The 27,994-nt window shown below is 43.1% G+C and overlaps 1 protein-coding gene across 1 annotated transcript in view; it reads left to right on the forward strand.

Annotated features, from left to right (window-relative positions):
• The first annotated feature begins 629 nt into the window (after window positions 1-629).
• EHBP1L1 (EH domain binding protein 1 like 1) overlaps window positions 630-27,994 on the forward strand; it is a 51,016-nt gene continuing 23,651 nt past the window's right edge. The window contains exons 1-8 of the mRNA XM_058160751.1: window positions 630-919; window positions 11,876-11,933; window positions 13,464-13,559; window positions 15,184-15,237; window positions 16,361-16,539; window positions 18,025-18,179; window positions 19,933-19,968; window positions 22,041-22,087. Coding sequence (XP_058016734.1) covers window positions 816-919; window positions 11,876-11,933; window positions 13,464-13,559; window positions 15,184-15,237; window positions 16,361-16,539; window positions 18,025-18,179; window positions 19,933-19,968; window positions 22,041-22,087 — 729 coding nt within the window. The 5' untranslated portion in view covers window positions 630-815. The remainder of the gene's footprint in view (window positions 920-11,875; window positions 11,934-13,463; window positions 13,560-15,183; window positions 15,238-16,360; window positions 16,540-18,024; window positions 18,180-19,932; window positions 19,969-22,040; window positions 22,088-27,994) is intronic.

The raw sequence follows: 27,994 nt of genomic DNA on the forward strand, positions 1-27,994 counted from the left end.
ACTCATATTCTATTCTATTCTATTCTATTCTATTCTATTCTATTTCCATATTCTATTTTATTCCTTTATTATTCTGTTCTATTCTATTCTATTCTATTCTATTCTATTCTATTCTATTCTATTTCCATATTCTATTTTATTCCTTTATTATTCTATTCTATTCTATTCTATTCTATTCTAATTCTTACTCTTCTCTTCTCTTCTCTTCTCCTCTCCTCTCCTCTCCTCTCCTCTCTTCTATTATTCTTTCAGTCTATTATTCTATTCTATTCCATTCTATTCTATTCTATTCTATTCTATTCTATTCTATTCTATTCTATTCTATTCTATTCTATTCTATTCTATTCCATATTTTCTATTCTATTCTATTCTATTCTATTCTATTCTATTCTATTCTATTCTATTCTATTCTATTCTATTCTACTCTATTCTATTCTATTCTATTTCCATTTCCATATTCCATTCTATTCTAAATAGCTATTAGCACGCAGTATCTCCCCCCCCCCCAAAAAAAAAGTTAAAATGATTTTTTTATCCTTGCGGGGGGGGGACTCCCCTTGGGGGCGTCGCCCGGCCACGCCCCCTTTTCTCGGCCACTCCTCCCCCTTTTTTCCCCTCGGCCACGCCCCCTCCCTCCCTCCCGGGCTCCGGGCTCGCCTCTTTCGTCCGCCTTGCAACTTTCTCGCCTCCTCGGCCGGGGCTTCCTCGCTCGGTGCAGCTGGCCGGAGGCGTCGCTCGGTCGGTCGAGCAATGGGGCAGCGGCGGTGAAAGACCCAGCGAAACCAAAAAAAACCAACAACACCCCACCGGGAGCCATGAGCTCCGTCTGGAAGCGGCTGCAGCGGGTCGGCAAGCGGGCCGCCAAGTTCCGCTTCGTCGCCTGCTACCAGGAGCTGGTGGTGGAGTGCACCAAAAAATGGTGAATCGGGCCCCGGGTGGGTGGGTGGGTGGGTGGGTTTGCAGGGATCGAGGGTAATGTGGTGGTGGGGGAGTTTGGAAGTTCTTCTGGGATCCCCTTTGGAAAAACGCCCCTTGGGCTGGCACAACCGCCTTGCAAGGTAGGACAGGCGAGGCTGCAAGAGTTAAGCCTCTCCTGGGGGGGAGGGGTGTCTCTGTTGGGGGGCGGCTTGAACAGGGAAAAGGGACTCTTCCCACCCCCCCAATACCCCCTTTTTGAAATCTGGGGAGAGATTTTTGGGCATCGATCCCCGTTTCCTGGATTTCTAAAAAAAAAAACCCTTAGAAGGAATGAATCATCTTCAAAAGTCTGGTTTTAGAAGAGAATTTTTTGTGGGCCGAGTGTGGTTGGACACACAAGGAATTTGTCTCGGTGCATACGCTCTCGGTGTACGTAAAAGAAAATTTATTTTATTTTATTATTTTATGTAGTTATTTAGTTGTTATTTTGTTAGTTATTTAGTTGTTCAATTATTCAGTTATTTGGTTGTTATTTAGTTATTCAGTTATTTAGTTATTGGAATTTGTCCAAAAAAAAAATTTCCCCGAGAACAAGAATAAGACAATAAAAATACAATGACAGGGGCCATAGGCACCTTAATGCACTTATGCACGCCCCCCTCTACTGACCACTTAAGTATGAAGTAATTTTGCAACCATCTCCTGACTTAGGCACAAACTCTGTCATTTAAACCGAATCAAAGCTAGGCTTGTCATGTTAATGCCAACCTCTTAATCTGTCATTGAAGAAGACCAGCAAAGAGTGTTGCTCCTCTTGCCCGTTAGGCCTTCAGCCGGATTTCCTGAGGACTAGAACCATGCTTTCGATTTAGGGAAGAGATCTCCTGCTGTATAGGGAAACAGATGCTTTGCAACCGTGTTTTTTTTTAAAAAAAGTCCTAAATTTCATTTCATTTCTCTTCTCTTCTCTTCTCTTCTCTTCTCTTCTCTTCTTTTCTTTTCTTGGCTTTTCCAGGTAGGGCTGGGCTAAACGGAGCAGCTTTGCATGACACAACTTCCTCTCCGAGCTTTGAACCAGAATCTTTAGAAAGGGGTGTGTGTGGAAAAAAAAATTAAATAAGTTACAGAGAATTAATGGGTGGAGTTTGCACACCAGGAAGTGGTGAATGGAGGTTAGATAAGAAAAGATATTAATATATGGATTGTATGTATTCAAAACACCGTCCCAGCTTCGTTATGTAAATAACTCAAAAGGCCTCTCGCGTCAGGATTAAAAAGAAGAACCTGGAAAACAGCTGTAAGGGACAAGCGTAGCCAAATACTTCTCTTTTTAAAAGCCAAAAAAATATTTCCCCCAGATTTAAAATAACCACAGAAAAGAGATGGGACGGCCAAATGCTTGTCAGAAAAATAATAATAATAATTTTGAAACTCTTCAGGAGGTGGGGGAAATCCAAGTTTATTTCCGTAGACCTTTTTCAGTTCGGTTATAACTGAACAGCTATTGCAACGGGCTTTTATTTGTGCTGCAACTACGGGATGGCGGCTTTGACTTCAGATTGACTTCATATGTTTATATTTGAATATTGAGGAAAGCTCACATTCCTGCCCCAGATTTACCAAGTCGCTAGCCCATAAGAAAATGTTCGAGGATTAGATTCACAGCCTCCTGGTTCGTAGCCCGGCACCTTCATTAGAACCCAAAACGGGCTGGAGAAATTGTATAGTGAAAAATACTGAGGTTATCCAAACCAACCTGTTGTATGAATATTATGTCTGGGTCTTGCACTAATCTGGTTAAGGGTCTTGCAAGAATACAGCCAGGATGGCCTTTTAATTAGGTGTGTCTGTTGGCTTTTGGGTTGTTAAACTGCCTAGGCTGGAACTGGTCATTCCTTCATGGTTGTTTGTAGAATTGTAGGTCAAAAAATGGACGGAATTGACTTTCTTCCATAGCTGCTTTGCAAGATCTGTCTCTGGTCATTAGAATAAAATATGCCAGATTGGAGTTAGATACATAGATAGACATGATTGAGTGATAGGTAGGTAGATCGGTAGGTAGGACAGGATGATGGAAAAGATAGATAGATAGATAGATAGATAGAGATAGATAGATAGATAGATAGATAGATAGATAGATAGATGATAGATAGATAGATAGATAGATAGATAGATAGATAGATAGATAGATAGATAGATAGATAGATAGATAGATAGATAGATAGATAGATAGATAGATAATAGATATAGATAGATAATAGATAGATAGATAGATAGATAGATAGATAGATAGATAGATAGATAATAGATAGATAGATAGATAGATAGATAGATAATAGATAGATAGATAGATAGATAGATAGATAGATAGATAGATAGATAGATAGATAGATAAATGAGATAGATAGATTATAGAAAAAGAAAGAAAGGAAGGAAGGAAGGATAGGACAGGCCGAGACGATGGAGATGGTAGGTAGGTAGGTAGGTAGGTAGATAATAGAAAGAAAAACGATTATAGAAAGAAAAAAGAAATAGATAGATGATAGATAGATAGATAATAGATAATAGATAGAGATAGATAGATAGATAGATAGATAGATAGATAGATAGATAGATAGATAGATAGATAGGCAGATGATAATTATAGAAAAAGAAAGAAAGAAATGAAGGAAGGAAGGATAAGACAGGCAGAGACGATGGAGATGGTAGGTAGGTAGGTAGGTAGGTAGATAATAGAAAGAAAAAAGAAATAGATAGATAGACAGACAAACAACTTTCAGCCTGTTAACATTCGTGGTTTCACATTCAGAAACTCCACTCAACGTAGGAATTTACGTTTGGGGCCGTCTCTGAGAACCATCCTTTCTGAGCTTCCCCCTTTTATCATTTTGCCATGTCAGGCTTTTGACAGCTGGTTTTGAAATGAGGCAAAGGCCTCGCCTGTAAAAGAACCGTGGTGGAATTTTACTGTTCTGGGGAATCCTAGAGGTCATTTAGCCCAACCCCTGCTCGGTGGAGGAGTGGCCGTGCGGAACACAACCTGGCTGACCTTTTACAGAAAGAGACCACGTGGGGTTACAGTGGCGTCAGAGGCTTTGCTTAGTTCCTTTCGTTTATTTGCTTGAAAACTTGGCAGGGCGTGTCTAATGTTACCACAACAGTTGCTGAGTTTTTACCAGGCAAAGAAGTGCACGCTAGATTAAAATCACTTTTGCAAAGGGTGCAGCGCAGGCTGTTGTTTCTTTATCTTGTAGACTTTAAGATAGGTAGTCCCAGAATTCCCCAGGCAGCAGGCTTTAAGATGGGTGGACTTCAATTCCCAGAATTCCCCAGGCAGCGCGCTTTAAAATGGGTGGACCAAGTCCCAGAATTCCCCAGGCAGCAGACTTTAAGATGGGTGGACTTCAAGTCCAAGGATTCCCCAGCCAGCTGACTTTGAGATGGGTGGGCTTCAAGTCCCAGAATTCACCAGGCAGCTGACTTTGAGATGGGTGGGCTTCAAGTCCCAGAATTCACCAGGCAGCTGACTTTGAGATGGGTGGGCTTCAAGTCCCAGAATTCACCAGGCAGCATGGTTTAAGATGGGTGGACCAAGTCCCAGAATTCCCTAGGCAGCAGGCTTAGATGGATGGACTTCAATTCCCAGGATTCCCCAGGCAGCATGCTTTAAGATGGGTGGACTTCAACTCCCAGAATTCCCCAGGCAGCGCGCTTTAAAATGGGTGGACCAAGTCCCAGAATTCCCCAGGCAGCAGGCTTAGATGGATGGACTTCAATTCCCAGGATTCCCCAGGCAGCAGGCTTTAAGATGGGTGGACTTCAATTCCCAGAATTCCCCAGGCAGCGCGCTTTAAAATGGGTGGACCAAGTCCCAGAATTCCCCAGGCAGCAGGCTTTAAGATGGGTGGACTTCAATTCCCAGAATTCTCCAGGCAGCGTGCTTTAAAATGGGTGGACCAAGTCCCAGAATTCCCTAGGCAGCAGGCTTAGATGGATGGACTTCAATTCCCAGGATTCCCCAGGCAGCTGACTTTGAGATGGGTGGACTTCAAGTCCCAGAATTCCCCAGGTAGCATGCTTTAAGATGGTTGGACTTCAACTCCCAGAATTCCCCAGGCAGCCAGGGGTATGGCTTTATTCTCCAAAATGCCTGAGGGATAGGATAGGTTGACGGAAACTTTGCAAAGGGAGATTCAAACTGGACATAAGAGATGTTCCGACTTTTTCAAACAAAAGTTGAAACAGCCATTTTGCCGGGACTCTTACTCCAGGGTGGAGGGCTTGGACTAGAAGACCTCTAGGGTTCCCCGCCATTCTCTGATTCTCTGTGTTTTTAGGGGCTCGCCTGTTTTAACCTATGGTATCTCTAGGTTGGATGTACAGTAGCTAGGTGATTGGGTTGCTTTGGTAAACCATGGTTCGGTTAAGCCAGGGTTAGTTTATGCAAAGGTCGCTCCTTTCCTTAGGAGGTTTGACTGGAGAAGAAAATAAGAAAAGGAGAGGGGGAAAAAAAATGGATTGTGAAAAGGAGGAAAAGAGTTGCACCCGCAAAGCTTGTGGAAGTTGGACTACAACTCCTATCATCTCCCCATGCTTTTGGAATGCTTGAGAGTTTGTGCCACGCAGGACATTGTAGTATCCGAAGTCCCGTCCCCCCACCAGGCTTCTGCAAAGTTTTCCAAGAGAGAAACCCTGTAGTTTTTCTCGAAGCAGGTTTTTTTGTTGTTGTTGTTTGGGTGGAGGAGAGCAGGAGCTGCCAGGGCTCGTGTTCCTTTTTCCCCCCCTCCTCGCCCCGTTCTGTTCTTCCTCCTTATAAGGTTTGGGAAATGATAAATATTTGAGCTGTAAAACGGAAAAGAACGGGGGAGGAGGAAGGGCCAAGAAAAGAGAAATATGCTGGGGCTCGAGTCACGAGGAGGAGCCGTCGGGCGTGGACTAAAAAGGAAGAAGGAACGATGGAGGAAAGTTTGCAAAGAGAGACAAACTCCAGCCTGGTTGGAGTTGGGGTCTCTTTGTGTGTGAGGGGGGGGGGGTTTCAATTTCCGTGCAACGAGCCCGGCGTCTTCCCACCCAGCGCTCTGCTCCTGGGGCCACCCAGGTTGCCCCAACTGGGCACCGTTCGGTGCGCCAAGCCGGAGCAGAAGAGGCCCAACCTTGCAACCCCGTACGAGCCAAGTCTGGCTTTGCGAGAGACGCCGAGCCTGAAAGCCAGGCTCTGTTGCGAGGCAGGTTTTGGTAATTAAATTTGGCAGTCTGTGCATGTTCTGAGACACCACGCCTAAGGTACTGCCCGGAAGGAAGGCCCCGGGGTTCAGCATTGGCTCCAGGGAGCACCCAGATCTCTCTCCAAGATGGGGAAGAGCAATGGTCACATCTGTTTGAAGGTGCCTGCTTTCTCCAGCAATACACCTTCTGCAGAAAATTTTGGCCATTGTCCAAAGCACCTGAAGGCGGGAGGAGAAGCAACAGATGGGAACTAAATCAAGGAGAGCTCCAATCTAGAATGAAGAAGAAATTTCCAGACAGTGAGGACAATTAACCAGTGGAACTGCTTGCCACCAGAAGTCGTGGGCGCTCCATCACTGGAGGTTTTTAAGAAGAGACTGGACAGCCACCTGTCTGAAATGGGATAGGGTCTCCCGCTTGCGCAGGAGGTTGGACTAGAAGACCTCCAAGGTCCCCTTCCAACTCTGTTATTCTGTTACAGGTAGTCCTCCACTTACAACAGTTCGCTTAGTGACCGTTCGAAGTTACAACGGCACTGAAAAAAAGTGACTTCTGACCGTTTCCCACACTTACGACCGTTGTAGCATTCCCCGCTGGTCGCATGATTTTCATTCTGCAGTCACGTGATCCACTTTGGCGACCTTCTGACAAGCAAAGCCAGTGGGGGAAGTCCGATTCACTTAACGACCGTGTTGCTAATTTCACAGGGATTCGCTGAACAACGGCGGCAAGAAAAGTCCTATAACGGGGCAAAACTCCCTTTAACAAATGTCTCACTGAGCAACATAAATTTTGGGGGCTCTGTTGTGGTTGTAAGTTGAGGACTACCTGTATACACTGCTTGCCAAGCACTCTAATGTAACCACGTGACTGTGGGAAAGCTGCGACGGTGTGTGAGCACCGGTTGTGAGTCACTTTTTCATAGCCAGAATGGTTGTAACTTGAGAACTAACTACACTAATACATCTGAAAATGATAGACCAGTGATGCCTAACTTTTTTGCCATCGCGTGCCAAAATCGGAGGGAGCACGAGGGGGTCACATGCATGCGTGCCCACACCCATAATTTTATTTGCCTCCCTTGCCTCCCCACATATGCACGCGCAACCCGCTCCGCGCTCCCCCCGCTTTTGGCACGCGAGAGCACAGTAGGCCCAGTAAGCCCGTTTTTCATTCTCCCCAGGCTCCAGAGCCTTTCTAGGAGTCTGGGGAAGGTGAAAATGGCCTTCCTAACCCCCTGGAGGCCCTCCGGAGGCTGGAAATGGCCCGTTTCCCAACTTCTGAAACGGGCCATTTCCGGCCTCCAGAGGGCCTCGGGGGGGGGAGGTCATTTTTGCCCTCCCCAGACTCCTAGAAAGGCTCTGGAGCCTGGGGAGAGTGAAAAATGGGCCTTCCCCTCCCCGCCCCCGCCCGGAGGCCCTCTGGAGAAACAGCCTTTTTCCCGACTTCCGGTGGGCCCAGAAGGCCCAAAATTCAGCTGGCTGGCACACACGTGTGTGCCGGACCTGACCTCATGTGCCCACCGATATGACAGGTGGCATGCGTGCCATAGGTTCGCCATCACGGTGATAGACTAATCAGTTTGACATAAATTTCTGGGAAAATCCTGGGAAACAAGGTTCAAGGGGAGGATTTCCCGAGAATCTAGAAACGAACGAGGAGATTAATAGAGGCCGGCGTGAGTTTCTTAAAAACACAACACGCCAGAAAAATCCCCTTGTGTCTTTTTTTGGATAAAGAGGTTAAATTAGTGGATAAGGGAGATGGCTGTGGAGATATAACACACGGGTAGTTTTGGACTTAACAGCAGTTCGTTTAGTGACCGTTCAAAGTGGCACTGAAAAAAACAAGGGACTTATGACCGTTTTTCAGACTTACGACCCTTGGGGCATCCCTTATAGTCCATATGATCAAAATTCAGACGCTTGGCATCGGACTCATTTTTATGATGGTCGCAATGTCGCAGCCCTTTTGCGGCCTTCTGATGAGCAAAGTCAATGGGGGAAGATGGATTCACTTAACAACTGCGGCGGTTCACTTAGCAAACGCGGCAAGAAAAGTACCACTGAATAAACCCCATTTTTTGAATTCTGTGCCAACCAAACCCTAATTTTTAGCCAGGCTTAAAATGAACGTAGGAAGCTGAGCAACGTAGCTAGGCAGCACCCCGTGCAGATAAATTTAATAAGTAAATAAATGAATATTAAGCCTTGCAAGGTCGTGCGAAGCCAGCCAGAGAGGTGGGGGAGGCTCGGTTTCCTTGTCTCCCCCACCCCCAGATCTAACCTCGACTGAAATCTCTTCTACGAGGGCTCTGGATGAAATTGAATGGAATCCGGGAAGGAGGAAAGTATGTGATGAACCCAGATCGGATTTCTTTAGCGACCAGATTTAAACTGAACACCTGACTAGATTAATGACTTTCCTACCCCCCCTCTCTCCAACCCCACCAGCTAAATTTAGCTTGGAGAAATGAGAGAAGCATCAGATCGCTCCAAGCAACAAGGAGATGAGGAGAAAGGACGCTGCTGAGAAATTGAAATAACATAATCACACTAACGGGGAGAAGGGTTTCTCAACCTTAAGATGTGTGGAGGCTTCAAATCCCAGAATTCCCCAGCCAGTCCATCCCCAACCAAACTCCCCCCCTCCCCCGGTACGTACCCTGTTTCCCCCAATATAAGACATCCCCTGAAAATAAGCTCAATCGAGCTTTTGAGCGCATGGCAATAAGGCCAAGCGCTTATTTCAGGGTTCAACAAAAATATAAGACAGGGTCTTATTTTCGGGGTAACACGGTAACAGTTATTGCAATAATTGGGGTAGCAAAAAATCTACCTTGCTTACAATTTTAGAAAGCTCCTTAGAATTTTAGAAGGCTCCTTAGATTCTTAGAAGGTTCCTTAGGAGCATAGAAGTTTCCTTAGAATTTTAGAAGATTCCTTAGGAGCATAGGAGGTTCCTTAGAATCTTAGAAGATTCCATAGAATTTTAGAAGGTTCCTTAGAATTTTAGAAGGCTCCTTAGATTCTTAGAAGGTTCCTTAGGAGCATAGAAGGTTCCTTAGAATCTTAGAAGGCTCCTTAGGAGTGTAGAAGGTTCCTTAGAATCTTAGAAGATTCCATAGAATTTTAGAAGGTTCCTTAGAATTTTAGAAGGCTCCTTAGATTCTTAGAAGGTTCCTTAGGAGCATAGAAGGTTCCTTAGAATCTTAGAAGGCTCCTTAGGAGTGTAGAAGGTTCCTTAGAATCTTAGAAGATTCCTTAGAATTTTAGAAGGTTCCTTAGAATTTTAGAAGGCTCCTTAGAATCTTAGAAAGTTCCTTAGGAGCGTAGGAGATTCCTTAGAACCTTAGAAGATTCCTTAGAATCTTAGAAGGTACCTTAGAATCTTAGAAGGCTCCTTAGGAGCGTAGAAGATCCCTTAGAATCTTAGAAGCTTCCTTAAGTACTTAGAAGATTCCTCAGGATCTCAGAAGCTTCCTTAGGAGCTTAGAACCTCCCTTAGACTCTTAGAAGTCTGGCTGGGGGCAGAGGAGGGAGACGTGCACGTCCATCGGGAAGTTAACAGAGCCAGGCTCTTGCAACACCCCAGTGCCACAACCGGGTGTGGCCCAGCTCTTCTCCCGAGGCGGTCAGGAGCCTCGCCCACACACGGCTGGGAAGGCAGATAAACCCTGGGCTGGACAGGAGCTGGTGTGCACAGCCCTTGGTCTGGTTGCCAAGCTTTTGTGACGAGCTCTCTTGAGATGGAGAACAGAGATCGTGGAACGGGCATTGGAGGTCTTCTAGTCCAGGGGTCAGCAACCCCGAGGCTCTGGAGCCGCATGTGGCTCTTTCACCCCTCTGCTGCGGCTCCCCGTGGCTCAAAACATGAGTCACAACCGCCAATGTGCGACACCCCGCCGGCACACGATTTATTGAGCTTTTCAACTCCCGGTAGGCCAACCATGGACAAATCCAAGAAAAGAAAAGTTTCAGAAGAAAACAGAAGGTTTAATTCAACTACGTATGCTAGTTTTGTGGCCGCTCAAGAAATAGTCAGGCACGGGAAGGGTTTTTGTGGCTCCCGGTGTTTTCTTTTTGTGTGGGAAACGGGTCCAAATGGCTTCTTTTGAGTGTTTAAGGTTGCCGACCCCTGTTCTAGTCGAACCCACTGCTCAAGCAGGAGAGCCTATTACACTATTATTCTGGGAAAATGGCTGTCCGTTCTTAAAAAGTATGATTGTGATCAAGAAGAAGTGTATGATTGTGCAATGCCCCTGTTTGTTCCTTTCCTCGTTTCTAAAGCTCCTGCCCAAACTCTAGGCCTGCGTTCCTCACCGTCCACAAGTTTAAGATGGATGTTAAGTTTTAAGATGAACCAATTTCTCTGTATACATGATGTACAATGGCAATAAAGGCTATACTATACTATGGACTTCAACTCCCAGAATTCCCAAGCTAGTAAGAATAGAATAGAATTTTTTTTATTGGCCAAGTGTGATTGGACACACAAGGAATTTGTCTTGGTGCATATGCTCTCAGTGTACATAAAAGAAAAGATACGTTCATCAAGGTACAACATTTACAATACAATTGATGGTCAGTATATCAATATAAATCATAAGGATTGCCAGCAACAAGTTATAGTCATACAGTCATAAGTGGAAAGAGATTGGTGATGGGAACTATGAGAAGATTAATAGTAGTGCAGATTCAGTAAATAGTTTGACAGTGTTGAGGGAATTATTTGTTTAGCAGAGTGATGGCCTTCGGGAAAAAACTGTTCTTGTGTCTAGTTGTTCTGGTGTGCAGTGCTCTATAGCGTCGTTTTGAGGGTAGGAGTTGAAACAGTTTATGTCCAGGATGCGAGGGGTCTGTAAATATTTTCACGGCCCTCTTCTTGATTCGTGCAGTATACAGGTTCTCAATGGAAGGCAGGTTGGTAGCAATTATTTTTTATTATTATTTTATTATTTTTATAAGTGTTAAGCTCCACCCATCTTAAAGTTGGCTCATCCTTTTAATGGCCGTCAAAGTGGCAAGTCAGATATTCTCACTCCAGTAAACCTGCCGTCACACTTGTGTCAGTCCTTAGTTCCTTGGAAGTAAAGTGGGTGACATTCAGCAAGGTGTATGGACTTCAAGCCCCAGAATTCCCCAGCCAGCCCATGCTGGCTGAGGAATTCTGGGGGTTGTAGTCCACCCATTTTAAAGCATGCTGGCTGAGGAATTCTGGGAGTTAAAAGCTACCCATTTTAAAGCATGCTGGCTGGGGAATTCTGGGAGTTGAAGTCCACCCATTTTAAAGCATGCTGGCTGAGGAATTCTGGGAGTTGAAGTCCACCCATCTTAAAGCATGCTGGCTGGGGAATTCTGGGAGTTGAAGTCCACCCATCTTAAAGCATGCTGGCTGGGGAATTCTGGGAGTTGAAGTCTACCCCTCTTAAAGCATGCTGGCTGGGGAATTATGGAATTTTAAGTCAATGCCTATTAAGACTTTCAAGTTGAGAAGTACTGTTCTAGAAGAAATTGTAAAATTGTCCCCAAATTGTGTGTGTGTGTGTTTGTAGTATGTGTGTGAGATCCTACTACAAACCCTCTGGAGCTCCCCATTGGTTAAATCACATTACTCTGCTCCCTGTGTGCTAATTACCACCCCAACCACCAATGAAATCTTGTGGACTAGCGGCTTGGTCATTTTTGGTTTGGAGTTTGCGGCTGATCGTTTTTATCTCTCCCAACCGCAGGCAACCAGACAAGCTAATCGTGGTTTGGACACGGAGGAACCGACGGATTTGCTCCAAGGTGATTTTCTGCGCTTGCGGGCGGGCGGGGGGGAATCGGATTAAAAGCGATTTCTTTATCTGCAGGATGACTCGCCTCAGACCTCGGGACGAGCGGCCTATAAATTTAATAAATAATAAAATATCAATGAGCTCAAACTTCTGCTAGAATTTGAACTAAGTCTCCTATGCTTTTCCAGAAGGCAGTTAGAGTTTCTTGGGTTTTTTTTTTCTTTCTTTGAAAACATTACTTCTTGGAGGAAGTAATGGAGGAGAAGTTCTGAAGAAGCTCCTTGGACGAGAAACGAAACCATTTTCAAAGACAAATAAACAAGAATGTCCAGTTGCCTTTCGGAAAAGCACCTTGGACAAAGACAATAGGAGAGGTCTCAAATACCGGCAGTCCTCGACGTACGACAGTTCATTTAGTGACCGTTCGAAGTTACGAAGGCAACGAAAGAAGCAACCTACGACCATTTTTCAAACTTAACAACTGTTGCATGGCCACGTGGTCAAAATTCCAACTCTTGGCCACTGACTCATATTTATGACGGTTGCCGTGTCCCGGGGGAGTCACGTGATCCCCTTTTGCGACCTCCTGACAAGCAAAGTCCATGGGGAAGCCAGATTCACTTAACAGCCGTGTGAATAACTTAAACCAGGGTTGTCCAAACTTGGCCCCTTGAAGAATGGTGGACTTCAACTCCCAGAATTCCCCAGCCAGCATGAGCTATAAATATGAGCAAGTTGCCGGCCGGGGAATTCTGGGAGTTGAAGTCCACCATTCTTCAAGGGGCCAAGTTTGGACATCCCTGACTTACAGTAGTTCCCTTAACGACTCAGGCAAGGAAGGTCGTAAAATGAATGAATGCAAAACTCCCTTAGCAAACATTTCACTTAGCAACGTAAATTTTGGGCTCAATTATGGTCGTAAATCAAGGACTACAGTATATTGGGTTTTTTTAAAAAAATAATTTTTATTCAACTTTTAACTTTTAAAAACAAAATTAAAAAAAAATACAACAAAAAACAAAAACACATTAAAAACACATAACAGACATAACATTACCTCATATATTATTTTACAGCTTGCTGTATTGACATAAATATATATTCTCTGTTCTTAATCAATCCTCTACATACTATATTTACATTGGTATCTCTCTCTCTCTCTCTCTCCCTCTCTCTCTCTCTCTCTCTCTCTCTCTATATATATATATATATATATATATATATATATATATATATATATATATATATATAGGTCTTTAGTTATTGGGTTTTCTCCGCGTAAAATTGGAAGTGTCTTGGCGGCGTTTGACGAAGTCTCATTCGTCATCTTCAGGCTTCAGCTTCGTGCTTCTGGGAGCAAAGAAACAAGCCTGAAGATGACGAATGAGACTTCGTTGAAACGTCGCCAAGACACTTCCAATTTTACGCGGGAGAAAACCCGAATAACCAAAGACCTACATACAAACACCCGCGAAAACCTCAGAAAACATATATATATATATATTAAAATTTTAAGCTCTTTTGTTTTGGTTGTTGGCAGGCTCACAGTTGGCAACCGGGCATCAAAAATCCTTACCGGGGCGAAGTGGTATGGATGGTGCCAGAAAACGTGGACATTATGGTCACGCTTTATCGGGTAAGAGAGCTGCATCGTCTGACCAGAGTCGTCTCAGAACGAGGATTCCCGTCGGTGGATTTAAGAAGAGAATTCCTTTCTCGGGAATCTCATTCACACATTGCCTTGATCCGTGTTTTGCCAAGCCGCCCCCCGCAAAAAAACCCCACCACTGAAATGAACTAATTATCGTATTTTTCAGACTAAATTTAGAAGAAGAAAACAACAAAAAAAGTTTTTGGCCTCCATGCGCCACATTTTTGGCCCTTTTTTCGGGCCTTTTTTTCGGCCCATCTTCGGGGGGTTTTGACCCATTTTGGGGGCTTTTTTTGGCCCATTTTCAATGCTTTTTTCAACCCCTTTTGGGGGCTTTTTTTGGCCCGTTTTTGAGGCTTTTTTTTCGGCCCGTTTTTTTTTTTTGGCTTGTTTTCAAGACTTTTTGTGGCCCATTTTCAAGGCTTTTTTCAGCCCGTCTTTGGGGCTTTTTTCAGCCCATTTTTGAGACTTCTTTTGGCCCGTTTTTGAGGCTTTTTTTGCCCTGTTTTCTAGGCTTTTTTCAGCCCGTTTTTGGGGCTTTTTTCAGTCCATTTTTGAGGCTTTTTGGCCCATTTTTGAGGCTGTTTTCAGTCTGTTTTTGAGGCTTTTTTCAGCCTGTTTTCTAGGCTTTTTTCGGCCCATTTTTGAGGCTTTTTTCGGCCCATTTTTGAGGCTTTTTTCAGCCAGTTTTTTCCGACCCGTTTTTTAGGCTTTTTTGGCCTGTTTTTGAGGCCCATTTCAGCCTGTTTTCGAGGCTTTCTGTGGTCCATTTTTGAGGGTTTTTTCAGCCCATTTTTGAGACTTTTTTGGCCCGTTTTTGAGGCTTTTTTCGGCCTGTTGTTTCGGAAAATGAAATGTGATGGGGGGGAAAATATTGCTTTGCTTCCTGAGTTTGAGCTAGAATAGGAGAAGGAGACTTTTGAGAAAAAGAGTTTGCATTTTGTTTGCGTGTCCAAGACACCCCAGAAAACGGGGCAGAATTTTAGCCATTTTTAGTTGGCAATTGCACCGAATTGCAATAGGGCAATAATGAGGTAGGGTCCCCCTTTCGCAAAAGAGCTCTTTCCACGTAGAAAAAAAGTGAAATTTCACGATTAGGAGCTGCGGCTGCCTTCCCCGTCAGTGGTCTGGAAAGATACCTCATCAAAGTAGGCAAAATTAATTTGGATTTCAAGAAGGGAGTTTCTTTCCTTCCTAGGAGAAACTAAGCGTGTATAGCTTAGTTTAGGGATATATAGGGATGACATGTATAGGGATGTATAGGGATGACATGATAGCATTTTTTAGTATTTGAGGGGCTGCCACAAAGAGAAGGGGGTAAATTTATTTTTCAAAGCACTGGAAGGCAAGACAAGAAACAACTTTAAAAAAAGTTGGGGCCCAATCTAAGAAGAGACGGGACAGCCACTTGTTTGAAATGGTCTAGGGTCTCTTGCTTGAGCAGAGGGTTGGACTAGAAGGCCTCCAAGGTCCCTTCCAACTCTGTTGTTCTAATAAATTGTTGCTAATGGATGTCGTCTTATGTAAATGAGGAAGGTGATGAAACTTTGGGTGTTTTTTGCGTTGAAGACCATTCCTCCTGCTTACTCCTCACCCTTCTGTATTTCAGGACCCTCACGTGGAAGAATACGAAGATAAAGATTGGACTTTTGTGGTAGAAAATGTGCGTTTCAAATCTTGGATCTTTGATTTTGGTTGTGCCCAGATAAAGGACGGGGAGATTTTGTAGCAAAGTTGGTGGGGAAAAAAATCCTTTTCTCGGATCTTTCATTGGCCAGTATTTTTTTTTTAAAAAAAGAGTTTCTCATACACTTTGATTATAGGTAGTCCTCAACCTATGACCCCGATTGAGCCCAGAATTATGGTCATAAGTTGAAGTGTGTTTTTATGCAACAACTGCAGTAGTATTCAGCCAGTAGATGGCAGTGTTTACAAATTTGAATCTATGGTATTTACTCTATGCTCTTTTGTTCTAAGTAGTGTTTCCTGTTTCCTGTTACAGTTGAGCAGTTAAGTAGTAACGCACATGGTGACTGTACTCTTTGTCTGTAGTGCTATATATAAACTGAATTTCTAACATAAGTCATGATGGCTTCTAAGTGGAGTCACTTATATGACCAGAAATAGATTTCCAGCCTTTTTTCATGGTGGTCATTAAGTGAACCCATTCATTTGAATAAGCGTTACAAAATTGCAAACTGTTGTAAATATATGCTGGCTTCCAAGTGCCTGAATTTTGATCATGTAACTGTGAGGATGCTATAATGGTCATAAGCACGAGGACCTGTCCTAAATCACTTTTTCCAGGGCCATTGAAACTTTGAACAGTCGCTAAATGAATTGTTATAAGTTGAGGAATACTTGTACATGTTGGCAATTGTTTGGGAAGAAATATAGAAAGCAGCAAGGTACTTTTTTAAATTAATTCTCGACTTCCTTTTAAAATCTTTTCTTGTTGTTGTTCTTTGAGACAAGGATGGCTGGAACCCACAGAAGGTCACTTCTAAACTGTGGAACTCCCTGCCACTGGAAATCCTCTTTCCTTCTTCCCAACTTTTTCCACACAAATTCGATGGATTTTAAGGCCTTCTTCAGAAAGCTTATTTAAACAGCTTAATTTTTATTTTGAACTGGCCTTGAGGGGAGTGATTTCTGCTTTTATAACCGTTTGGAGGGGAAGATTTCAGTCTTGTGTTCGAACGGTGACGTGGGGTGGAATGAAAAATGGGTGGGCGAGAGAGGAATTTACAAATTAAAAATTTGCAACCGGTGAACTCTCGTAACAGGAATCGAAGGGGCAACGTAAGGTCCTCGCCTCGGTCGACGTGAACCTCAAGCGCTTCGCCAGCCAGATGCCCAACCAGGTGGACCTGAAGCTGAAGCTGAAGCCCAAATCGGTGAAAGTTGTGGCTGCGTCCCTCCAGCTCACTCTCTCGTGCGTCTTCTTGCACGAGGGAAAAGCCACGTGAGTCCCAGAGCAGGGAAAAACCCTTCTTAGAAACTGGGACCTATATTCTGCTTTTGTGTAGAGGTAGTCCTCGGCTTACGGCCACAACTGAGCCCCGCATTTCTGCTGTTAAGCGAGACAGTGGTGGGGTTTGCCCCATTTTACGTCCTTTCCTGACACAGTTGTTAAGTGAATCGGTTTAGTGGTTCAGTTAGTCATAGAGTTGTGAGGTAAATCTGGCTTCCGCGTGGACTTGGCTTGTCAGAAGGTCGTAAAAAAAATACTGCAACTGTCATAAGTATGAGTCAGGCTGCCAAGTGTCCAAATTTTGATTGCGTGATCATCGGGATGCTGAAATGGTCATAAAGACACTTGTTCCAGTGCTATAGTAATTTCCAAAAGTCACTAAATGAATGGTTGAAAGTCAAGGGCTCCGTGTGTGTGTGTGTGTGTGTGTGTGTGAGAGAGAGAGAGAGAGAGAGAGAAGGGGAAAGAGAAAAAGAAAGTTTTTAGAAAGGCCTAGTGATTAAGGCACCAGGCTGGAAAGTGGGAGATTGTGAGCTCTAGTCCCACCTTAGCCATGAAAACCAGCTGTGTGACTTTGGGCCAGGTCTCTCCCCCACCTCCCCTACCTCACAGGGCTGTTGTTGTGGAGGAAAAATAGGAGGAAAAAAGAGCATTAGATATATTCCCTGCTTTGAGTCATTTGCCAAAATAATAAAGGCAAAATATTAATAAATAGGATAGGATAGGATAGGATAGAATGATAGATAGATAGATAGACAGACAGACAGACAGACTGACTGACTGACTGACTGACTGACAAAGATAATGGATGGATGGATGGATGGATGGATGGATGGAGAGAGAGATGATAGACAGACAGACAGACGATATTTATTTATTTATTTATTTATTTATTATTTTAATTTATATACCGCCCTTCTCCCGAAGGACTCAGGGCGGTTTACAGCCAAATAAAACTAACAATCACAAAAATTAAAAACATTTTTAAAAAACTAATTCAATTTGGCTAAGAAGAAACTCTAATAGAAAACCCCCATTAAAACTATTAGGCCAGCCCTGCGCGATGGAACAAAAATGTCTTCAGCTCGCGTCGGAAGGTCCGGAGGTCAGGGAGTTGACGTATCCCTGGAGATAGATAGATGATAGATAGATAGATAGATAGATAGATAGATAGATAGATAGATAGATAGATAGACAGACAGACAGACAGACAGACAGACAGACAGACAGACAGACAGATAATTAATTGAATTCCCACAACACACCGGAGGGAAACACACAAATTAACTTCACCAAATTAACCACCCTAAGAACTGAACCAAAAAAGCTTCCAAATGATACTGCTATTATTCCTGTGTGAACCCAACAATGCTGGGTTATCCCAAGGGATGGGAGAAGGGGATAAAAGACAGAAACGATGGTGGGTTCTGGTTCTTAAGACTGACCCCTTCTCTCCTCCTCCCCCCCGCCCCTCAGGGATGATGACATGCAAAGCCTGGCTAGTTTGATGAGCTTCAAGCCATCTGACATCGGCAATTTGGAGGATTTTGCTGAAAGCGACGAGGAGGTGGATGAAACCTCGAAACACAGCCGAGCCGAGGATGCGGTGGGCCATACAGCATCCCCTCAAGGTGAGGGGGTCTCTTTCCAGACCCAATATTTCCCTTCTCCCTGACTCGTCGTTTGTGTTGTGGCCCGCGAAGCTGGCAGCAGAGTCGGACAGTGGGGAGGTTGGGGAGGAACTTGGGCCAGTCCTGGGGGCTGAGGAAAGCTCAGATGAGGGCTCTGCATCAAAGGCAGAGAAGGAGCTAAACAGCAGCGAGGCAGAGGAACGGCTGGAGCCCGTTCCCAGTGTGCGCATGCGCAGAGCTGCCAGGAGACAAGAACAACTCAGAAAGCAGGGTCGACTCGGGAGTAAAGCCACACCTTGGAGATGATTGGCCCCTCCCATAGGAAACAAAAGAGGAGCGAACGGGGAGGGGGCTTTTGCAGGAAACAATTTGTTCGTTCGGTCATTTCAAGAGTGGGAAGATCAGTCCGTGAATCCCAGAGACTCTGCCAAGTTTTGCCTTGCCCTGCGTTTGGAAACTATTGACGTGGCAGCTTCCCAAGGGAGATAAGGTCTGTGTTGATAAACATTCCTTTGAAAGACTGTTTGCCAAGCCTTGCTGACTGTGAATGAAAGGAATTCACAGTGGTGTCAATAAAAGGGGTTTTGCCGGAACCAAGACTCTGCTTCCTGCTTTTTAAGGGAGCTGAGGGCAGAACAGTTTCTCAGCCTTAGCCACTTAAAGACGCCTGGAAAATAACCCGAGAGGATGATCCCGTGCTGAACCCTGCATGACGCATGCACAATTCTCTTGGAGTCTCTTTGATCCCTTTAAGAGGGATTGGAGGAGACGTTGATGGAAAACGAGAGTAACCCAGTCTCTCTTCTGCGGCCGTCCCAGCTTCTGCTCGCCTTTTGCTAAATGCCTTCTTTATAGCAGTGGTCACCAACCGGTGGTCCGTGGACCACTGGTAGTCTGCAAGAAAATTTCGGTGGTCCACAGAAACATTATTTGCATTTTTTATATTGCACTAAATCAGGGGTCCTCAAACTACGGCCCCTGAGACAGATACGTGCAACGTTTATGTTGCTGCAGAGAGTCTCCCCCTTCGGGGTCTTTTTGTGAGGGTCGGAGCGGGGGCAGAAGTTCCGACTTGTGGTCTGCTTCAGCCTCCTGAATGTGGGGCTTTGGGCAAAGGCTGGAGGGAAGTGCCGCTGATGGCAAAAAACCAGAGGACCTTATTCCAGTGGGACTGCATCATGGCCTGGAGCTGGCTGACCATCTCAGCCCGCTGAGTCTCCAGGTGCCGGTACCTGGCCTTGCACTCCCGCAAGTCTTCCCTCTGCTTGGAAAGCCTATGCTCCTAGTCCTCAGTGAGGTGCTTCTGCTGAGCCTCCTTCTCGGCCAGTTCCAATGTGAACTGAGCCAGCTGTTTTGCCAACTCTTTTTCATGGTGGCTGCTTAGCTCCAACAACTGCTTCCTGTTAGGTGCCCTAAGGAGCCCGGGATGGGCAGGCGAGGAGTGACAGGGAGGGGAGGGGCGAGTAGAGACCGGCAAGGCACCCCTCGACGTGAGTGACACTGAGTTGGCCACGCCCCTCCAGTCACATGATCACCTAGCCAAACCCACCCAGCCGGTCATTAGGCAGATCGTATTAGTGGTCCGTGGGATTTAAAATTATGAATTTAGTGATCCCTGAGCTCCGAAAGGTTGGGGGACCCCTGGTTTATAGGTTCACACTCTGCAGCTCTGGTGTCGGTTTATGGGTCATTTCGGCCCCTCAACTTTGCCTCTTTTTTCCCTTCTCTTTCCGTCTCTCCCTTCCCTGTTCAGGGTGCCTCAAAAACATTGTGATGAATTCTTTCGCAGGTAGGCCATCCCAGGTTCGCAAGGCCTGCGTTCGAGAGTCGCATAATCCGGACAAAACCATGCACGTTTTGCTGGGATTGTAGTTATTGGCACAGTGGCCATTTGCACTAACAGGTAGTCCTCGATTTAGGACCATAATTGAGACCCAAGATTTCTGTTGCTATGTGAAGTGTTAAGTGAATTTCGACCCATTTTACGACATTTTTTTTGCCACCGTTGTTAAGTGAATCACTGCAGTTGTTAAGTTAGTCACATGGTTGTTAAGTGAATCTGGCTTCCCCATCGACTTTGCTTGTCAGAAGGTTGCAAAAGGGGATCACGTGACCCCAGGACACTGCGACCGTTATAAATATGAGTCAGTATCCCGATTTTGATCAGAGGACCACAGGGTTGTTGCAACAGTCGTAAGCGTGAAAAACAGTTATGTGTTACTTTTTTCCCAGTCTGTTTTAACTTTGAACGGTCACTAAACGAATGGTTGTAAATCGAGGATTTCTTGTATAAGCTTTGGATAATTTACAGAAACCCCGAGAGCTGGCATGTTGGATTGGAACACAAACCAGACTTTTCAGCAGCAAATTCTTGATTTTTTTAATGGATTTCTTATGGAAATGTGCCTTTCTGCATTTTGTGAAAATGACTTTTCCTATTTTGTATGCTGTGTGGAAGATAGATAGATAGATAGAAAGACAGACATAAATATAGATATATAGATAGATAGTTAGATAGATAGATAGATAGATAGATAGATAGATAGATAGATAGATAGATAGATAGATAGATAGATAGATAGATAGATGATAGATAGATAGATAGAAAGACAGACATAAATAGATAGAGATAGATAGATAGATAGATAGATAGATAGATAGATAGATAGATAGATAGAAAGACAGACATAAATATAGAGATAGATAGATAGATAGAGATAGATAGATAGATAGATAGATAGATAGATAGATAGATAGATAGATAGAAAGACAGACAGACATAAATATAGAGATAGATAGATAGATAGATAGATAGATAGATAGATAGATAGATAGATAGATAGAAAGACAGACATAAATATAGAGATAGATAGATAGATAGATAGATAGATAGATAGATAGATAGATAGATAGATAGATAGAAAGACAGACATAAATAGATAGAGATAGATAGATAGATAGATAGATAGATAGATAGATAGATAGATAGATAGAAAGACATAAATATAGAGATAGATAGATAGATAGATAGAGATAGATAGATAGATAGATAGATAGATAGATAGATAGAAAGACAGACATAAATATAGAGATAGATAGATAGATAGATAGATGATAGATAGATAGATAGATAGATAGATAGATAGATAGATAGATAGATAGATAGATAGAGGACGGATAGAAGATGGATAGATGGATGGATGTAGATAGATGATAGACATATGAGAGAGAGATGATTGATAGACACGATAGATAATAGAGAGATAAAGAGAGAGATGATGTATTATAGATAGATAGATCTATCGACAGAAAGATGATAGATCAAAGAAAGAGAGAGAGAGAGATGTGATAGATGATAGATAGATACCCTGTTTCTCCGAAAATAAGACATCCCCTGATAATAAGCCCAATCGGGCTTTTGAGCGCATGAGCTAAAATAAGCCCCTCTGAAAATAAGCCCTCTCTTAAAATATTTAACCCCATGCGTAGCCGGTACCCGCCATTTCCTCTGGTTAGGGTAAGGGAGAAAGAACTGGAAATCAGGTAAGATGGCAAGAGGAGCCCCATCTTCCTCCACGTGTCCCAAAATAATGAGATCTCCCTGAAAATAAGGCCAAGCACTTATTTCGGGATTCAAAAAAAATATAAGACTGGGTCTTATTTTTGGGGAATCACAGTAGATAGATAAAGATATAGATGATAGACAGACAGACAGTCAGACAGACAGACAGACAGATGATACCATTCGAATCTTCTCCTGTGTGACAGTCCATCTCTTCAGAGTTTTCCTCCTTTTTCCTCCAATTCTTTCCTTTCTTCCTCCTTCCTTCATAACGACTGCCTCTCCTCCTCCCAATATAGACACATCACGGGATCTGAACCCCTTGGCTGAGGAGGAGGAAGACCCCTCTGAAAATAAGCCCTCTGAAAATAAGGCCAAGCACTTATTTCGATTCAAAAATATAAGACTGGGTCTTATTTTGGGGAATCACAGTAGATAGATAAAGATATAGATGATAGATCAAAGAAAGAGAGAGAGAGAGAGAGATGATGTATTATAGATAGATAGATAGATAGATACCCTGTTTCTCCGAAAATAAGACATCCCTGATAATAAGCCCAATCGGGCTTTTGAGCATGAGCTAAAATAAGCCCTCTCTTAAAATATTTAACCCCATGCGTGGCGGTACCCGCCATTTCCTCTGGTTAGGTAAGGAGAAAGAACTGGAAATCAGGTAAGATGGCAAGAGGAGCCCCATCTTCCTCCACGTGTCCCAAAATAATGAGATCTCCCTGAAAATAAGCCCTCTCTTAAAATATTTAACCCCATGCGTGGCGGTACCCGCCATTTCCTCTGGTTAGGTAAGGGAGAAAGAACTGGAAATCAGGTAAGATGGCAAGAGGAGCCCCATCTTCCTCCACGTGTCCCAAAATAATGAGATCTCCCTGAAAATAAGCCCTCTCTTAAAATATTTAACCCCATGCGTGGCGGTACCCGCCATTTCCTCTGGTTAGGGTAAGGGAGAAAGAACTGGAAATCAGGTAAGATGGCAAGAGGAGCCCCATCTTCCTCCACGTGTCCCAAAATAATGAGATCTCCCTGAAAATAAGCCCTCTGAAAATAAGGCCAAGCACTTATTTCGATTCAAAAATATAAGACTGGGTCTTATTTTGGGGAATCACAGTAGATAGATAGATCTATCGACAGAAAGATGATAGATAGATAGATCTATCGACAGAAAGATGATAGATAGATGATAGATAGATGATAGATAGATAGATCTATCGACAGAAAGATGATAGATAGATGATAGATAGATGATAGATAGATCTATCGACAGAAAGATGATAGATAGATACCCTGTTTCCCCTAAAATAAGACATCCCCTGATAATAAGCCCAATCGGGCTTTTGAGCGCATGAGCTAAAATAAGCCCTCCCCCACCCTGAAAATAAGCCCTCTGAAAATAAGCCCTCTGAAAATAAGCCCTCTGAAAATAAGGCCAAGCACTTATTTCGATTCAAAAATATAAGACTGGGTCTTATTTTGGGGAATCACAGTAGATAGATAGATACCCTGTTTCTCCGAAAATAAGACATCCCTGATAATAAGCCCAATCGGGCTTTTGAGCATGAGCTAAAATAAGCCCTCTGAAAATAAGCCCTCTCTTAAAATATTTAACCCCATGCGTGGCGGTACCCGCCATTTCCTCTGGTTAGGGTAAGGGAGAAAGAACTGGAAATCAGGTAAGATGGCAAGAGGAGCCCCATCTTCCTCCACGTGTCCCAAAATAATGAGATCTCCCTGAAAATAAGCCCTCTGAAAATAAGCCCTCTGAAAATAAGCCCTCTGAAAATAAGGCCAAGCACTTATTTCGATTCAAAAATATAAGACTGGGTCTTATTTTGGGGAATCACAGTAGATAGATAGATCTATCGACAGAAAGATGATAGATAGATAGAGATAGATAGATGATAGACATATGAGAGAGAGATGTGATAGATGATAGACATATGAGAGAGAGATGTGATAGATGATAGATAGATAGAGGACGGATAGAAGATGGATAGATGGATGGATGTAGATAGATGATAGATAGATACCCTGTTTCCCCTAAAATAAGACATCCCCTGATAATAAGCCCAATCGGGCTTTTGAGCGCATGAGCTAAAATAAGCCCTCCCCCACCCTGAAAATAAGCCCTCTGAAAATAAGCCCTCTGAAAATAAGCCCTCTGAAAATAAGCCCTCTGAAAATAAGGCCAAGCACTTATTTCGATTCAAAAATATAAGACTGGGTCTTATTTTGGGGAATCACAGTAGATAGATAAAGATATAGATGATAGACATATGAGAGAGATGATGTATTATAGATAGATAGATAGATAGATGATAGATAGATAGAGGACGGATAGAAGATGGATAGATGGATGGATGTAGATAGATGATAGACAGACAGATGATACCATTCGAATCTTCTCCTGTGTGACAGTCCATCTCTTCAGAGTTTTCCTCCTTTTTCCTCCCATTCAGTCAGGCCCAATTCTTGGAGACGGCCTGGACAAATCCCTACAAATTTTGGGGCAAGGATATTTGGAAGTGGTTTGCCATTGCCTCTTTCCTGGGATTGAAAGAAAGTGGCTGGCCAAAAGCTATCCAGCTGGCTTGTGCCCAGGGTGGGATTAGAACTCAGGATCTCCTGCTTTGTACCTTGATGGCTTCATCACTGGTTATCATATCATCATATCATCATATCATCATATCATCATATCATATCATATCATATCATCATATCACATCATATCATATCATATCATATCATATCACATCACATCACATCACATCACATCACATCACATCACATCACATCACATCATATCATATCATATCATATCATATCATTGACCAAGGACGTCTTTTTAATTTTGGCTGGCTTACAAGCACAAAGCAGGGCAGCAGCTGGCCACTTTGGCTTGTGCTTTCTTTAGCTGGCGGAGAGGTGGGTGGGGCGGAGGGGGGAAGCAGACGAGATGGAGGAGGTTTACTGGATGTAATTTCCACCACCACTACCCTCCTCGCCACACACAAACACGCACACACATACACACTGCCTTGGAAGAGTTGAGTCGGTTCCACCTAGAGTGGAAAGGAGAAGTTGGCAGGCAGAAGGAATGGGAAGTGAGAACCCTGTGGGGGGAGGAATGGTGGGGGTGCGTTTTGCAGTTCGGAAGGATGGGGGAGGCGGAGCAAGGAGGCCGTCTCGGAGTCACTGCCTGGCTGGCCTGCCCTTGAGCTAAGTTCAACCTTGAAAAGAACATAGAGAGTGGGCAATAAATTTTCCTTTTGATATTTTCCTGATTTCCTCCCTCCCTCATCCCTTTTTTTCCATCCATCCATCCATCTTTCTTTCTTTCTTTCTTTCTTTCTTTCTTTCTTTCTTTCTTTCTTTCTTTCTTTCTTTCTTTCTTTCTTTTTTCTTTCTTCCTTCCTTCCTATCTATCTATCTATCTATCTATCTATCTATCTATCTATCTATCTATCTATCTATCTATCTATCTCTATCATCTATCTATCTGTCTAACAATCATCTATCTCATCTATCATGTATAATCATTATCTAGCCATCCATCATCCATCCATTTATCATCTATCTATCATCTGTCTCTCTCTGTTCATCTGTCCCATCTTATCTATCTATCATCTATTTATTATCTATCTATCGATCGATCGATCGTCTATCTCATCTATCTATCTATCTATCTATCTATCTATCTATCTATCTATCTATCTATCTATCTATCTATCTATCTATCTATCTATCTATCATCGTTATCTATCATCCATCCATCCATTTATCATCTATCTATCATCTAGCTGTCTGTCGCTGTCTGTCCATCCATCCGTCCATCCATCTTCTCTCTCTCTCTCTCTTTCCATCTGTCATTCTTTCCTTGATATGTCTAATCTAATGAAAAGAAGGACTAGGGGGGACCTGATTGCAGACTTCCAATATTTGAGGGGCTGCCAGAAAGAAGGGGTGGGGGGGTCGACCTATTTGCCAAAGCACCTGAAGGCAGGAGGAGAAGCAACGGATGGAAACTAACCAAGGAGAGAAGCAACCTAGGACTAAGGAAAAATTTTTTGACAGTGAGAATAATTAACCAGTGGAACAGCTTGCCACCAGAAGTTGGGGATGCTCCAATATTGGAGGTTTTCAGGAAGAGACTGGACAGCCATTTGTCTGAAATGGTATAGGGTTGAGCAGGGGGTTGGACTAGAAGGCCTCGGAGGTCCCTTTCAACTCTTTTATTCTGTTATCACTAATTTTCCCTTCCCTTCCCTTCTTTCTCACTCTTTTACTTTTCTGTTTTTCCTTCCTTCCCAGTAATATAATTTTTAGGGAGATTTCATTCTTAAGCAGAGCAGATCTGTTCCAGATGTTGTAAGCACCCCGAAGTTTCACTCCTTTGGTTTTATGTTTTGCCTAATTTCACCAAAAAAACCTAGCCCAGAATTTATCTACGAACTTAGGATAAATGAACTGACTCTATTTGCTTATGTTTTGCCTCTGATTGTTGAAGAGTTGCATGGAGCTATCATTACTAATAACCCTTAGAATCATAGAAGCCAAGGGCTTGAAGGGATCTCGGAAGGTCTTCTACTCCAGCCCTCTGCTCAAGGCAGGCATCTTATGGCATCCATTTTCCTCCCATTCAGTCAGGCCCAATTCTTGGAGACGGCCTGGACAAATCCCTACAAATTTTGGGGCAAGGATATTTGGAAGTGGTTTGCCATTGCCTCTTTCCTGGGATTGAAAGAAAGTGGCTGGCCAAAAGCTATCCAGCTGGCTTTGTGCCCAGGGTGGGATTAGAACTCAGGATCTCCTGCTTTGTACCTTGATGGCTTCATCACTGGTTATCATATCATATCATATCATATCATATCATATCATATCATATCATATCATATCATATCATATCATATCATATCATATCATATCATATCATATCATATCATATCATATCATATCATATCATATCATATCATATCATATCATATCATATCATATCATATCATATAGTATCATATCATATCATATCATATCATATCATATCATATCATATCATATCATATCATAACATATCATATCATATCATATCATATCATATCATATCATATCATATCATATCATATCATATCATATCATATCATATCATATCATATCATATCATATCATATCATATCATATCATATCATATCATATCATATCATATCATATCATATCATATCATATCATATCATATCATATCATATCATATCATAACATATCATATCTTATCATATCATATCATATCATATCATATCATATCATATCATATCATATCATATCATATCATATCATATCATATCATCATATCACATCATATCATATCATATCATATCATATCACATCACATCACATCACATCACATCACATCACATCACATCACATCACATCATATCATATCATATCATATCATATCATATCATATCATATCATCATCCATCCATCCATTTATCATCTATCTATCATCTAGCTGTCTGTCGCTGTCTGTCCATCCATCCGTCCATCCATCTTCTCTCTCTCTCTCTCTTTCCATCTGTCATTCTTTCCTTGATATGTCTAATCTAATGAAAAGAAGGACTAGGGGGGACCTGATTGCAGACTTCCAATATTTGAGGGGCTGCCAGAAAGAAGGGGTGGGGGGGTCGACCTATTTGCCAAAGCACCTGAAGGCAGGAGGAGAAGCAACGGATGGAAACTAACCAAGGAGAGAAGCAACCTAGGACTAAGGAAAAATTTTTTGACAGTGAGAATAATTAACCAGTGGAACAGCTTGCCACCAGAAGTTGGGGATGCTCCAATATTGGAGGTTTTCAGGAAGAGACTGGACAGCCATTTGTCTGAAATGGTATAGGGTTGAGCAGGGGGTTGGACTAGAAGGCCTCGGAGGTCCCTTTCAACTCTTTTATTCTGTTATCACTAATTTTCCCTTCCCTTCCCTTCTTTCTCACTCTTTTACTTTTCTGTTTTTCCTTCCTTCCCAGTAATATAATTTTTAGGGAGATTTCATTCTTAAGCAGAGCAGATCTGTTCCAGATGTTGTAAGCACCCCGAAGTTTCACTCCTTTGGTTTTATGTTTTGCCTAATTTCACCAAAAAAACCTAGCCCAGAATTTATCTACGAACTTAGGATAAATGAACTGACTCCCTATTTGCTTATGTTTGCCTCTGATTGTTGAAGAGTTGCATGGAGCTATCATTACTAATAACC

Source organism: Ahaetulla prasina, chromosome 17 (assembly GCF_028640845.1).
Source record: "Ahaetulla prasina isolate Xishuangbanna chromosome 17, ASM2864084v1, whole genome shotgun sequence".
NCBI classification, from domain to species: domain Eukaryota; kingdom Metazoa; phylum Chordata; class Lepidosauria; order Squamata; family Colubridae; genus Ahaetulla; species Ahaetulla prasina.